At 42.8% G+C, this 14,549-nt stretch overlaps 1 protein-coding gene across 3 annotated transcripts in view; it reads left to right on the forward strand.

The window, feature by feature from the left end:
- The window catches only part of LOC140198041 (ras GTPase-activating protein 3), a 234,759-nt gene that overhangs the window by 172,466 nt on the left and 47,744 nt on the right, over window positions 1–14,549 (forward strand). For all 3 annotated transcript variants that reach the window (XM_072258877.1, XM_072258878.1, XM_072258879.1), the window contains 2 exons: window positions 1,399–1,502; window positions 13,774–13,868. In XM_072258877.1, coding sequence (XP_072114978.1) covers window positions 1,399–1,502; window positions 13,774–13,868 — 199 coding nt within the window. The remainder of the gene's footprint in view (window positions 1–1,398; window positions 1,503–13,773; window positions 13,869–14,549) is intronic.

The following is a 14,549-nucleotide window of genomic DNA, read 5'->3' on the forward strand; positions in this document are numbered from 1 at the left end:
TCATTGCAGTGTTTGGGAGCTTACTCGAGCAAGTTGGCTGCTGTACATTGCATAAAGCTGCACTGCAATGTACGGCACTGACTGGGGTTGGCTGAGGAGATGATAGAGTTGGTAGAAATGTATGACTAATTCCTCTTGAGTGCATTAGAGGGAGGTAATGTAGGGTTGAATGGCCTTTTCTGCCCATATGTTGCCAATTCCACTGTACGTCCTGAAATGTACAGCATGTTAGTTCAGGGAGAAAGGCACCGAGCAAGCAGTGGACATCTGGGAGTAATTCTGGAAATTTGAAGCATCAAACGCACTGCATTTCCTGCAGACCCTTGAAACTGAGATTAATTGCCTTGCAGCTGTTTCCAGCTGTTATCCATTCAAACCAAAAATGTTCCAGCAAGTGGCCATTTCAAACTTGATTCCATATCATTTGCAATCTTATCATTCTGTTCTGGTTACCATTTGCAGAACTGACCATTCCATACAGATTATCCTTTCTAATCCCATCACTCTGGGTAGATGCAATCGATTCTGCTGATGCTTAAAACCCAGAGCAACACACACAAGATGCTGGAGGAACTCAGCAGATCAGGCAGCATCTGTAAAGAGAAATAAACGGTCAACAGTTTGCATAAAGGGTCTCAACCCAAAATGTTGGCTATTTATTCCCCTCCAGAGATGCTACCTGACCTGCTGAGTTCCTCCAGCATTTTTTTGTATGATACTCTAGTTAGATTATCCTTGTAATCCTATCACTCTAGATAGATTATGCTTTGTAATCCTATCACTCTGGGCAGATCAGCTTTTATTATTCCATCACTCCAGACAGATTATCATAATCTTTTCACTCTAGACTGGGTATCCTTTGTAATTCAATCACTCCGGACAGATTACTTTTTACGTTCCTATTGTTCCACACAGAGTTATCTTCCTGCTCTTTGTCTTTCCATGTATTCTCAATCAGTGGAATGAATGCCACTTTTTGTCCAAAGGCTGCCCTAATTTTGATGCAGCTGGCACTTTTGGTGGGTGGTTAATGGTTAATGGCATTGTTGTGTGATTCATGTCACAGATTGGCCCAGACTCGATAAGGCTGGCAGGGTTTCTGCCCAGTAGGATTTAGTGGATCAGCCGGATTTCTACAGCTATCCACAGCCTGGTCACTTTCACCAACCCCTGTTTTAATTTTTAAACTGAATTCTAATCCTGCAATTTGCTGTGGAATTTGAGCATGTGCTCTTTGAGACATCAGTGAGGATCTTCACAGCACCACCTTACTAAACCGTTGGCAGTATATAATCTGAAGGTTTGCTAATGCTGTCTATTTATAACTGAGAACTAAGTGTTTTTTAAATTCCCTAGCTGAAAGTAAATAAACTAACAAAGGCCAATATTTCATTTCAGCCCTTTTTATGGTGAAGATTTCTATTGTGAAATTCCAAGAACCTTCCGTCACCTGTCGTTTTATATTTTTGATAGAGATGTCTTTCGGAGGGATTCAATTATTGGTAAGTGGAAACTTTGCTGAATAGATATTTTGCTTTTGGTCTTCTGTTTGTGATAAATGCCTGGCATTTCCTCAAATTAACTTTGCATTTCTTATACTCATTTAAGGTTGAAGGCAGCATGCTCTTTTGATTGACAAAACCATAGGACAGGGTGATGGTCATAGGAACAGCACTAATGAATCATTATGCCTAAGATGATTCCATGCCAATTATCAAAAGCATAGCAAGAGTTCATCTTGGGTGTGATTTACAGGTTGGATGATATATTCCAGACTAGTAGAGTTAAATCTGCGTAGCCACAGGAATGAGAGGAGTTTCAACCATCTACAACAGAGAAGAAAGGGATATGAAGCCCATTCACTGGGCTGGTATGGAAACTTGGCTCGTTGCTGGTCCCACTAACAGCCACGGGACTCAGCAGTGAGAAGGCCCTCTTCCATAAACTGTCAGCTTCATTGGAATGTCATGATGATCCAATGAAAGGAACCTCGATTTGAGCGAATGCTGCGTAAATACTGCCCATGCACAGTTGTTGGTTGACACGAAATACCAAATCGTACACTGCATAAAATTATAAAGACAGTATATTTACATATTTCAGCTTTATCGAACAGTTAGTAGGAAAAAGAAAAGGGCCCATTACAGTTGAATCAGTCTAAATGTGCACATTGTTGGAGCTCATCGTGAAATTGTCTCTTTACTCACGTTCTGGAGCCACGGTCTGCGTAAAAGCACACACAACACATTCCAAACTTCACTGGAGATCCATCTCGAACAAATAGGCTCTCTCTCGGGAGTATGTGCCCTTCCTCCTTGGAGCTGCTCATCTGCACAAAGCACTTCATACAACAGGGATGCTCCTTCCCAAGGTATCCTCAGCCATCTTCCCTCCTGTACTCTCTGCAGCTCCCGCCAAAAAAAAACATGAACCATACTGTCACAAATCTCTCTCTGCCCCACTCTCTCAAACTTTCCCCCAATTCTGCCATCCTGATTGGCTGACAAAACATTCCTAAGCTGAGCATCATAGTCCCTTACCTTTTAGCTGAAACCAAAATATTCTAAAAGCAGAATGCACTGTTCTTACAGAACTGCTAAAATGAAATACCTACAGCATAGCAGTAAAAGTCTTAACCAGGGCATTACAGGTAGAAAAGTGGACAGTTTGCACTTCTCTGAATGCAGGAGAGAGTATAGAAGTGAGTGGTGTTGGTCCAGTCAGAAACCAGGCAGGATGCTCATTTAACTGGCAGCCTCACTCTCAAACGTTTGTTTTATTATCAAAGTATGTATACAGAATACAACTCTGAGATCCGTCTTCTCCAGATAGCCATGAAATACATTAAAATCATGGAAGTCATTGGAAAAAAAAGACATCAACCACTCCCCCTGCACAAGAAAGAAGAAGAAAAAAACTGGCAAACCCCAAACCCCTCAACCCCACCCTCATACAAAATCTAACAGATTGCCTACCTGGAAAATGGCAGATAGAACATTAAACCCTAAACCCCCAACCCACTCCCTTGCAAAAAATAAAGTCAGCAACTCTGCAACGTACAGCACCTTTGAACGTAATAAAGGTGACTCAGGCTTCAATGCTATGACGTGTAGTTTTTGATCTCCTTCTGTAACATGCATTGGTTGGAAGCTTGTGCTATACAATCATAAGCAGAAGCAGACTTGAATTTTGGTAACTGCTGACCCTCCTCAGAGGTGTGGGCTTCATTTCTTCTGTTAGAAAGTGGCAAGTTTAAACCCTTCCTAGAAACTTCAGTGCTAGAGACTCTACTTTTGTGGCACAGCACTGTGGGAGGGGTGGTACTGAGGGAGGGGCGCACTATGGGAATGGTAGTACTGAGGAATTGTCACACTAGGAGGGCTGGTACTGAGAGTGTGTCACACTGTGGAAGGGTGGTATTTGAGGGAGCAACACACCTTGAGCAGGTCACACTGTGACAGGGATGGTACTGAGGATGTTCTGTGCTATCAAAAGGGCAGCTCAGAGGGCGTGCTACACTGTGGGAGGACAACACCAAGGGAACTACTTTTGTTATTTTGGGGAGATACGGGCTTTATTTGCATTTATTGCCCACCTCTAACTGCCCTTGAGTTTCCGTCTTGAGCAACCGTAGCCCTTTGCTTATGCTTCTCCATTATTCCTCTTGGAGAGACATTTGCAGGCTTTGGACCCAGCGTTATTAAAGGTAATTTATTTCCAGATCAGGATAGTGTGGGGACACTGGAGTGGCGATGTTACCATGCTCCTGCTTGTCCTCCCCAATGGCAGACGGTGAGGGTTTGGGAGGTGCCTTTCGATGAGTAACTGCAGTGCACTCTGCAGCCATTGCACTGGTGGTGGGGAAGAAATGCATGTCAGGGTGGTGTCGGGGTGGCGGTTAAGTGTGTGTTTTCTTCTGGATGGTGCTGAGCTTCTTGAGAGTTGTTGGAACTGCACTCACCCAGGCAATGGGAGATTATCCATCACATTATCCTGTTCTGTGTCTTGTGGATGAAGGAAAGGCTCTGGGGTGTTAGCAGGTGAGTAACTGATCACAGGAGATCCTGTTCTTGTATACAAGTATTTACATGACCAGGCCAGCTGAGTTTCTGGTTGTAGTGAATCTCAGAATGTTGATAGGAACTCAGCCATTAAATGCCAGGGTAACTGGTTAGACCTTCTCTTGTTGGAAATGGGCAGTTTCCAGCAACCCTGAAGAGGATGTTATCAGTCCATACCTGATGATCATGGCTGAACAATGCTGGCCTTAGCTCCTCTTTTCTGCCATTTCTCCATACCCCTCTATTCCTCAATGTATAAAATATTTATCCACCTCCATGTTAAATACTTAGAATGACTCAGTTTCTACTATCCTTGGGCAGAGAATTCCAGAGATTTATCACTCTCCTGCCAGAAGACATTTCTACACACTTCAGTTTTAAATGATTGACCCCTTAATTTTAGTTGTATTCCCTTGTTCAAGACATTCCCCATTAGCGGAAACATTCCCTGTCTACCCTGTCAAACTGCCTTAGGATCTTACATTTGAATCAAATCACTCCTCATTCCTCTAAACTCCAAAATACACAGACCCAAGCTATTAGTCTGCTTGGTAGGACAACCCTCTCATCCAAAGGGTGAATGTCCTTTGGGGACTGTGGCCAATGTTACGTTCATTTTCACGTAAGGAGATCAAAGCAGTGCAGAATATTGTAGATGAGGCCTCACCAGCATCCTGTTCAATTTCACCAAAGCCTCCTAATTGTTAAACTCCAAATCCTTTGCAACAAAGGCCAAAATATCACTTGCCATATTGGATTTACCTGCTAACTGTGTCTGAATTGTGCTCTAGAGCATGTTGATCCCTCTGAATGTCACTCATCTGCAGACTCTTTCCATTTACAAATGTAGATAGTAATCTGCCTTTTGATTCCTCTTTCGAAAGTACATGACCTCATACTTCCCCACATTAAACTCTACTTGCTGGTCTTTTGCCCACTCACTCAGTCTATCTATATCCTGTTGTAGAATCACAGAATCCTTATAACAATATGCCCTTCCACCTACGGTATTTCATCATTGAAAATTTCAAAACCCTACACGCTGTTCCTTTCTCTGGATCATTAAATAAAATTAATGAACAACTGTGGGGTAAAAACTGCGGTTTAGAGGGTACTCCACTAGTTACTTCCTTCATCTGAAAAGAGCACATTTATTCCAACATTTGTTTACTCTGAGACAGTCAGTATTCCATCCACTTCCCTCAATACCATGTGCACTAAATTTATTCACCAGCTTCTTGTGTTGCACCTTATCCAATGCATTTTGGAAATCTAAATACTGTACAGTGTCCTTACTATCACCTCCAGCAGTTATATCCACGAAGGATTTGAGCAAATTTATCAAACATTTCCTTTTATAAACTGGGTTTAATAATACTCAGTTTTCTGAAATGACTTGCTATTTCCTCTTTGATTATTGACTCCAGCATTTTGCCAAAAATAGCTGTTAAACTAACTGGGCTGTAATTCCCGCCTTTCTGCCTCTCTCCTGTTTTGAACATGGGAATCATATTGGCTGTTTTCCAATCTTCTGCTGCCCTCCTGGAGTTTTAGTGTGTTATGAAAAGTTTCAGCCAATGTGTTTGCTATCTCTGCAGTTCTGAGATACACTGTGAGAGAGGAGGTACTGAAAGAGCCTCACGCAGTGGGAGGGGCGGTACTGAGGGAGCCTCACGCAGTGGGAGGGGCGGTACAGAAAGAGCCTCACACAGTGGGAGGGGAGGTACTGAAAGAGCCTCACACAGTGGGAGGGGCGGTACTGAAAGAGCCTCACACGGTGGGAGGGGTGGTACTGAGGGAGCTTCACACAGTGGGAGGGGCGGTACTGAGGGAGCCTCACACTGTGGGATGGGCGGTACTGAAAGAGCCTCACACAGTGGGAGGGGTGGTACTGAGGGAGCCTCACACGGTGGGAGGGGCGGTACCGAGGGAGCCTCACACTGTGGGAGGGGCGATACCGAAGGAGCCTCACACTGTGGGAGGGGCAGTACTGAGGGAGCCTCACACTGTGGGAGGGGCAGTACTGAGGGAGCCTCACACGGTGGGAGGGGCGGTACTGAGGGAGCCTCACACTGTGGGAGGGGTGGTACCGAAGGAGCCTCACACTGTGGGAGGGGCAGTACTGAGGGCACCTCACACTACAGGATGGGCAGTACTGAAAGCTGGGAGGCAGATACTGGAAAGGAAACTACTTTGCAGCATGTGTCTTGTGAAAGACTGAAGATCACCTCTTTGCAGCCCTGTCTTTCTAGTTGCCTTATTCAGTGTTTCTCATTTGCCAGTTTAGTAATTCATAATGGTATAATCTGTCAATGGTCTGAATTACAGATCAAACAGCAATCTGGAATGCAGAAAACCACAATATATTTACAGCATTGAAAGGTAATGGAGCTGACTGTACTTGGAACCCACACCTGACAAATGGTGTGTATTGAATCTCCTATGACATCAGAGAGCACAAATGCTATCCTGAACCTACACCTACACATTTTAGAACACCTTCACAGACGGTAATTTTCACCACTTTCTAAAACAATTTATAGAATGTTTAAAGTTGGCTTTATTGCTGACTTGAAAAGCTAGAGTAGGATTTAAAGTACAAAAATACACAGGTCTGAACAGACCCAACACACACGAGGACTGATTGCATGGTTACCCCATGAAGTCAGCTCCCTGCACTTCTACCATTAAACAACACCTACTGCTTTCACAGTTGCCCTGTGAGTCACGGGCAGGCCACTCAGCTTCCCTCAGACAGTATCTTTTAAAAGTTAGCTTTATTTGTCCCATGTGCAGTACATCCAATCATTCCGTGAAATGTGTTGTTGCATTAATAAATAACACAGTGTACGATGTGTTGGGGGCAGCCCACAAGTGTCTATGTCTACATACCAGGTCCGCAACTTACTAACCTCTTCCTTTTGGAATGTGGGAGGAAATTGGAGCTCCTGGAGGAAACATGCATATCCACGAGGAGAACGTATCAATTCCTTAAAGACAGCGGTGGGAGTTGAACCCCCCCCCCCCCCCGCCACCCTTCTGATCTTGTAGCTGGGACTGTAAATTGTTATGCTAACCGCTACACCATTGTGCCACCCACAACTGTCAACTATAAATGTCCATTTAGTTCAATTGATCACAAGAAGTGTGAGTAGAAATTCATCTGTACAGGCTTACTCATTTCAGCAACTCTTCTTGGAGAGATTATCCATTGGTTCCAGGTGACTACAGGTCAATCCTAGAGATTTGTTTGGCTTGTAACACCCACAATGTTGCAGTGTTAAAACCCAGCATGTGAATCTGGTACTGGATCACAAAACTGAGTCAAGGCAACTTTGAGCAGGTTGCATTTGACTTCTTTCATTGGTTCTCCAGTTTCCGCCTACATCCCAAAGACATTCCGGCTGTTAATTACATTGGTGATCGGAGAATCAGGGAGCAGTTAACTAGCATGTGAGTATGTGAAAGTAGGTTGCAGGAAATAAGTGGAAGAATGGTACCAATGTGGGACTCAGCATTGACTCAATGGGCCAAAGGGCTTCGTATGCAAGTTTGCTAAAGGTGGTAGACAGCAACTCCAGAGGCGAGCAAAACCTTTTACATACTGAACGCAGTGCCAGGCATCTTGGTAAATTATTGCAGCTTTGCAGCTCAAATCCATCAGAGTGAGCAGCAAACCTGTCAATCATAGAGTTCAACACTGATTGAAGGGCAAAGATCGGCAGAAGATGGAAATCTGAGATAAAAACGTAAAATGCCAGAACTATTCAGCAGGTAATGGAACATAAGAGAAAGAAATATGAAGCAGTAACTTTCCCCATAGATGCTACCGGACCGCTGACTATTTCCTGTGGATTTTTTTGTGGATTTATTTTAAATTCCTGGAGTTATTTTAACCACTGACAGCAGCCTACCTCATTGCTTTCAACTTACAGTCCCAGCTATTCTCCAGGAATTAGCATTTTTAGCCCAAATATGTGAAGCTTTGGCACCTGCACTGGGCTGCTGCTGCAAAAACAACACATTTTATGTCATATAAGAGAGTGATAATAAACCTGATTCTTTTGAGTTCAAAGCCCCTCCTTAAGGTGCCTATTTCAGAGTGTTGCCCAGTCTATTCAGCCCATTGAGCTTGTACCAACTCTTTTGAAGGAATCGAGCATTATCCCTCCAACAGAATGGCACACCCCTGTGAGTGCCCCTTGACAATGTAGTGCTCTCTCATTACTGCCTATCTGACAGTGAAACATTTCCTCAGTCCTGGCCTTTCTGCTTCTCTTGTCTTAGTGGCATTTGAACACATGGTGTCCTGATTTAGGAGCAACAAAACTCTGACCGAGTCTTGGACAATTAACCTCAACGTGGTGTAATGTCTCATGATGTTTCACGGAAGTGTTCTTTGATAAGTGCTCACTTGAGGAGATGTTAGATTTCTGGTCACAGAACTAGACTTTAAGGACTATCTTGAACAGTTGAGGCTGGATGAGGTGAGGATTTTGTCAAATATCATCTATAAATTTGCTGATGATACAACCATTGCTGGTAGATTCTCAGATGGGGATGAGAGCGAGATAAGCCAGTTAGTTGAGTGGTGTCGCAGCAACAACCTTGCACACAATGTCAGTAAGGTGAAGGAGCTGATTGTGGACTTCAGGAAGGGTAAGCCGAGGGAACATGACCCAATTCTCATAGAGGGATCAAAAGTGGAGACAGTGAGCAATTTCAAGTTCCTGTGTGTCAATATCTCTGAGGATCTAACCTGATCCCAACATCTCAATGCACCAATAAAGAAGGCAAAACTGTGGCTAAAATTCATTGGGAGTTTGAAGAGATTTAGTTTGTCAACAAATACCCTCAAACTTCTTTAGATGTACTGTGGAAAGCATTCTGACAGGCTGCATCACTGTCTGGTGAGGGGGCGGGATGGTGGTACTGTACAGGGCTGAAAGAAGCTACAGGAAGTCCTAAAATTAGTCATCTCCAACTTGGATACTCACCTCCATAGTACCCAAGCCATCTTCAAGGAGCAATGCCTCAGAAAGGCGGCGTCCGTTATTAAGGACCCCCATCACTCAGGACATTCCCTCTTCTCATTGTTACTATCAAGAAGGAGGTAAAGTAGCCTGAAGGTACACACTCAATGATTCAGGAACAGCTTCTTCCCCTCTGCCATATGATTCCTAAATGGACATTGAACCCATGAACACTACCTCACTTTTGTAATATATATTATTTCTGTTTTTGCACTATTTTTAATCTATTCAATATTTACTGTAATTGATATACTTTTGTTACTATATTATCATGTATTGCATTGAACTGCTGCTGCTAAGTTAACAAATTTCGTGACACTTGCTGGTGATTCATAAACCTGATTCTGATTAACTAGATTCTGAAAACTCACACTCGTTGCTCAGTTACACTTTTTCACTTGTGCATAGGGAGAACAGCATGGCCCTTGTCACCAAACTATTCTGAAGTTTGAACGGAGAAGTGCCTTTTTTTATATATAGAATTGACTAGTAGTTACGGATTTGACCATTTATCTGTGAATGTTCAAATTTGCAAGATCGATCACCATTCACGATAGAGGTGTTAAAAGTCGATAGAAACTACAAGATTACAATCGATGATACTTTGAAGTTAGTAAAATAATTGACCCTTAGTTGGTGTGTGTGACTTGCATCCTTCCGTTACCTCCTTGCCTTGTCTCTATATGCCAAAGAGTTCTGGTCCCCTGCTGTGCAAAGGGAAGCTAGGCTGCTCAAAGACTTTACTGGCCTGGGCTGGCTGCACAATATCTGTTACTATCCTTGCCTAGACATTATCTTAACCCTTACTTTGTTGCAATTTCCATAAGGGATGGTTTAGGGAGGGAATTCTGGAGCCCAGGTAGCTGAAGACATGGCTTCCAGTGTTGGACCAATTAAAATCAAACTTAACAAGAGGTCAGCATTAAAGCAACACCAGCATCTCAGAGGAAATGTGATCACTTGAAGGCTTCAGACTGAGATTTTCTTCAAGGCCCCTAGCCTACTGCCCCAGTGATTTGGAAACTTGTCAAAATTTGTTCTTATTTTAATTCTGATGCAGACTGTTCCAGCATTATTCACCGTGCTAAGTGTTTCCTCACCACCAGAGAGTTTCCAGAATACATCATCAGACTGTACATTCTGATAAACAGATTGCATAATCTGTGATGCTGGGGCTTCAATCAGAGGAGGTGGATGTCGTCAACAGGATTGCCCTTAAATGTGCACACCCAGAGTCCTCAACTGGGAGCCTTGAAATGCTCCATTGTTCACTGAAACATGAGCTAAGGGAGTTGAGCATAGGTACACTGGCCTAGTTGTGGACTTGGTGAGGATTTATAAATTTTAAGAATAACACATTCTTATTATTGTTTGATATTCCTTACCTTCAGAAGTTATCGTGTGTTATGTGTGCTTTACAGCCTGGTTCGGAGAAAAGTTGATTCATACTTAAAGCACATGACAGTGAAGTGATTTCATCATCGAAAGAAAGCACATTCCACAAACTAAAAGTGGTGTATTTGGTGGGAAGCTGAGTGACTGATTAATTTGAACATCCATCAGACAGGAAGGGAGCATGAAAGAAATTTGCTGTGTATCTGAGGGAAGGTGATTGGGCCTCACTGAATGAGCTCATCAGAATCTACTGAATGAAGGCTTGAAGAGAAGCTTGATCAAAAGCCTATATAATGGTTATAGTGAATTATTTATTCACATAAAGTGACTCAGTATTAGATTATTCATCAGTTTAAGACTCATAAGGATGAATTGTAAGTTAAATAAGCTCATAAACTCCAGCTGCACTGTGCCATTTAACTATTGAAACCAATGGATCTCTGATTCAAAAGAAGATTGCTAATAGGTGGAAAACCAACCTTTTCCAATCTTTGACAAGTATATATCCTTTCAGTGTCCTAAAGATCAAGGCACAATTCTGGCACATTCATAAAGAAAGATATGTTTTTGGAAGGCACCTACCACAGCCTCTAGGCATCACCAAGAGCTTCGCAGCCATTTTGCAAGAATTCTTTCCAAGCTCCAGCTCCATGTGGCATCATGAACTCAGGAAAGAAAATGGAAAAAGTGGTTCTCAGTGGCAGAATGTAGCAGTGCTTGCTCTATTGTAAAGAGATATGGATCTGACCAGTAGGATGACTTCCAATTGTATAAGAGAAGAAGTAGGAGCAGGATGGGCCTCTGGCCCTTCAATCCCACTCTGCCATTCATCAAATTCATGACTGATCTTCCTACCCTATCACCATATCCCCTGATTACCTTAATATCCGCAAAATCTATCAACTCCTGTTTTAAATAAACGGGATGACTGGCTGAGCTTTCTCAGGCGTCTTGGATAGAGAATTCCAAATATTCACCTTCTGCAGTGAGAAGTTTCTCCTCATCAGTCCTAAACAGCAAACCCTTTATCCTGGTGATGGATGCTGCCTTCCTGAGGTACCACCTCTTGAAGATGTCCTCAGTAGTGGCAAAGATCATGCTCGTGATGGAGGTAGCTGAATTGGCAACCTTCTGGAACCTCTTTTGATCCTGTGCACTGGAGTCTCCAACCAGTCAGAATGCTCTCCACCATATATATATTTGTTTTTGCTAGAGTCTTCACTGACGTAACAAAATTCCTCAAACTTCCAATGAGGGTAGCTTTTGGTGTGTTTTTCATAATTGCATCAATATGTTGGGCCAGGGTAGATCCTCTGAGAACTTGAAGCTGTGCAGCCTTTCCGCCACTGACCCCTCCATGAGGACTGGTGTGTGTTCTCCCGACTTTCCCTTTCTGAAATCCGCAATCAATTTCTCGGTCTTGCTAACGTTGAATGCAAGGTAGTTGTTGCTACACTACACAACCAATTGATTTATCTGGTGTACAGCTTCTTGCTGTCATCTGAGATTCTGCATTGAGGATTGTCAACAGATCATTTATAGGTGGCTTTTGAAGAAGATTTTAAGAGGCAAAGAAGTTTAGTGGGACAACTCTAGAGCTGGAGTATACGACAGCTGAAGACAGGATCACCAATGGTGGGAGATTAAATTCAGGGATGTTCATGATATATTGTGGAAAAAGAGAAGGGTGTTCTGTATCATGGAAACCAAAGGAAAATCTGGAGTTCAAATGTGAGTTCCTCAATAGTGTAAGAGTGGTGCTGCATTTACTAGTGAAGTGTGACAAAGGGTAGATGTGGGTTGCATATTCATGGGGCACTGCTCACAGTGCGAGGATTGACAGATGTACTGCGCTGTAATGTTCTATGTATAAGCCCTTTGGCTCATTATGTCGTGCCGACCCTAACCTACTCTAAGATCGATCTAACCTTTCCCTTCTACATGTACCTATCTAAAGAGTTTCTGAGATGTCTTTAATGTATCTGTCTCTACCACCACCCTCAGCAGTGCATTCCACATACCCAGAACTCTGTGTGGGGGGGGGAACTTGCCACAAATATCCCCCCTATACTTTCTTCCAATCGCTTTAAAATTATGCCCCCTCGTATTAGTTATTTCTGCCCTGGGGAAAAAGTCTCTGGCTACTTATGCCTCCTATCATATGTTTAAATATTCTTCATGGCTTCTGTGCTTCTTGATCAGCAAATGACTCAAATTGAGCAGACTCTACTTTCTGTGGTGTGTACCTCAGCAAAAATTTTCAACCACAGAGTAAGTGTGAACAACAACTAGTGGTGAACTTGGAAGCAAGCAGTGTTTGAGTGGGTTTGCCCTGTGCAGAATCCACAGAATTTTCAGCAGAGTAGTTGTACGACTGCTTCAAGCTGGTAGTTTTGGGCCTCCCATTTTCAGCCTCCTCACTGTCTGTCTCACCTCCTTCCATTCCTTTGTGGGTGTCTCTAACTTTCCAATAAATACATCTCTGCTGTTCACCTCATCTACTCCTGATGGATGCAGGTTCTTTACTCTACCTCCTCTGTTAGAGAAAGAATTCCTTCTGAAGTCCCAATGGGGCTGTTAATGACTTTTTCTAATATATCTCTCTCTGTCTCTGTCTCTCTGTCTCTATTGCTCTCTGTCTCTATCTCTCTTTGTCTCTCTGTCTATCTCTCTATCTCTCTCTGTCTCTCTATCATCTCTCTCTTTAAACTCAGTGAATGCAGAAACAGACTGTTGGTTTTGTCACATGTGGAGGTGCTCCATTGCTCTCTGTTGCACCACTCACTGCTAACAAGTTACAAAACAAAATAATATTTGAGCTCAGAAGGAATGGACGAAATTAGACCATGAAAGAAACCATTCTGAAAATACATAAATCCAGTTTTAATGCAGTCACATTGTGAGGAGAAACACAGTAATACGTTCAAAGGAAATTTATTATCAAAGTATGTATATAGTATGTCACCATCTGCTACCCTCAGATTCATTTTCTTGCGGACATTCACAGTAGAACAAGGAAATACAATAGAATCAATGAAAAACTACACACAAAGACTGATAGTCTGCAAAAGAAGTCAAACTGCAAATACAAAAAAAAGTAAGTAAATAATAATGAGAACATAACTTGTAGAATCCCTGAAAGTGAGACCATACATTGTGGAATTAGTGAAGTTATCCACGCTGGTTCAGGAGCCTGATGGTTGGAGACTAATAACTGTTGCTGACCTGGTGGTACTTTTGGAAAGACAAGACAATGAGTTGTGTATGCTGTGATCTGTTTGCAGGAAAGGTCGCTATCAAGAAAGATGAGCTTCAGAATTATCACAATCGGGATACCTGGTTCCCACTGCAGCCGGTCGATGCTGATTCAGAAGTTCAGGTGAGCTTAGAAGGATTTCAGTTTTGGTAGTGTCTTTTGCAACTCAGGATGTACCAGCCAATCAAGTATGACCATGTCAGAAATGCGCCAGCCAACTGGCACTTAGCAAGATCCCACAATCAGAAGTGAGATAATGATCCGTATGATTACTTAGTTGAAGTTGTTGTTCATCTTAGTTAAAAATATTGCCTTAGGGCACTAGGTGACGCTACGCTTGAACACTAGGATGTGTGTTGAGATGTAAGATCATTAACGTGACATATTAATTTTGATTCTTTCTCCGTGGATGCTGCCTGGTCTGTTGATTATTCCTAGAAATGTTTGTTTTTATTTGAGCATCTGCACCTTTGTGCTTTTCTGTTTGATAGTCATACTGTCTTATATTAAGTCTGCCACACCTGCTGACCTTGATAAATACCAGTTTGCGTATCGTGCAAACAGATTGACAGAGGATGCAGTCATCACAGCTCTCCACACAGCCCTTACAAACCTGGACCAGGCTAACACCTATGTAAGAATGCTGTTTGTGGACTACAGCTCAGCTTTTAATACAGTCATCCCCTACAAACTGGTGCAGAAATTGAGCAACCTGGACCTTGACAGTTCACTGTGCTCATGGATACTGGATTTTCTGAGTAACAGACCCCAAAATGTCAGGATGGGAGAACACACATCATCTAC

This window comes from Mobula birostris, chromosome 5 (assembly GCF_030028105.1).
Source record: "Mobula birostris isolate sMobBir1 chromosome 5, sMobBir1.hap1, whole genome shotgun sequence".
Classification (NCBI taxonomy): Eukaryota; Metazoa; Chordata; class Chondrichthyes; order Myliobatiformes; family Myliobatidae; genus Mobula; species Mobula birostris.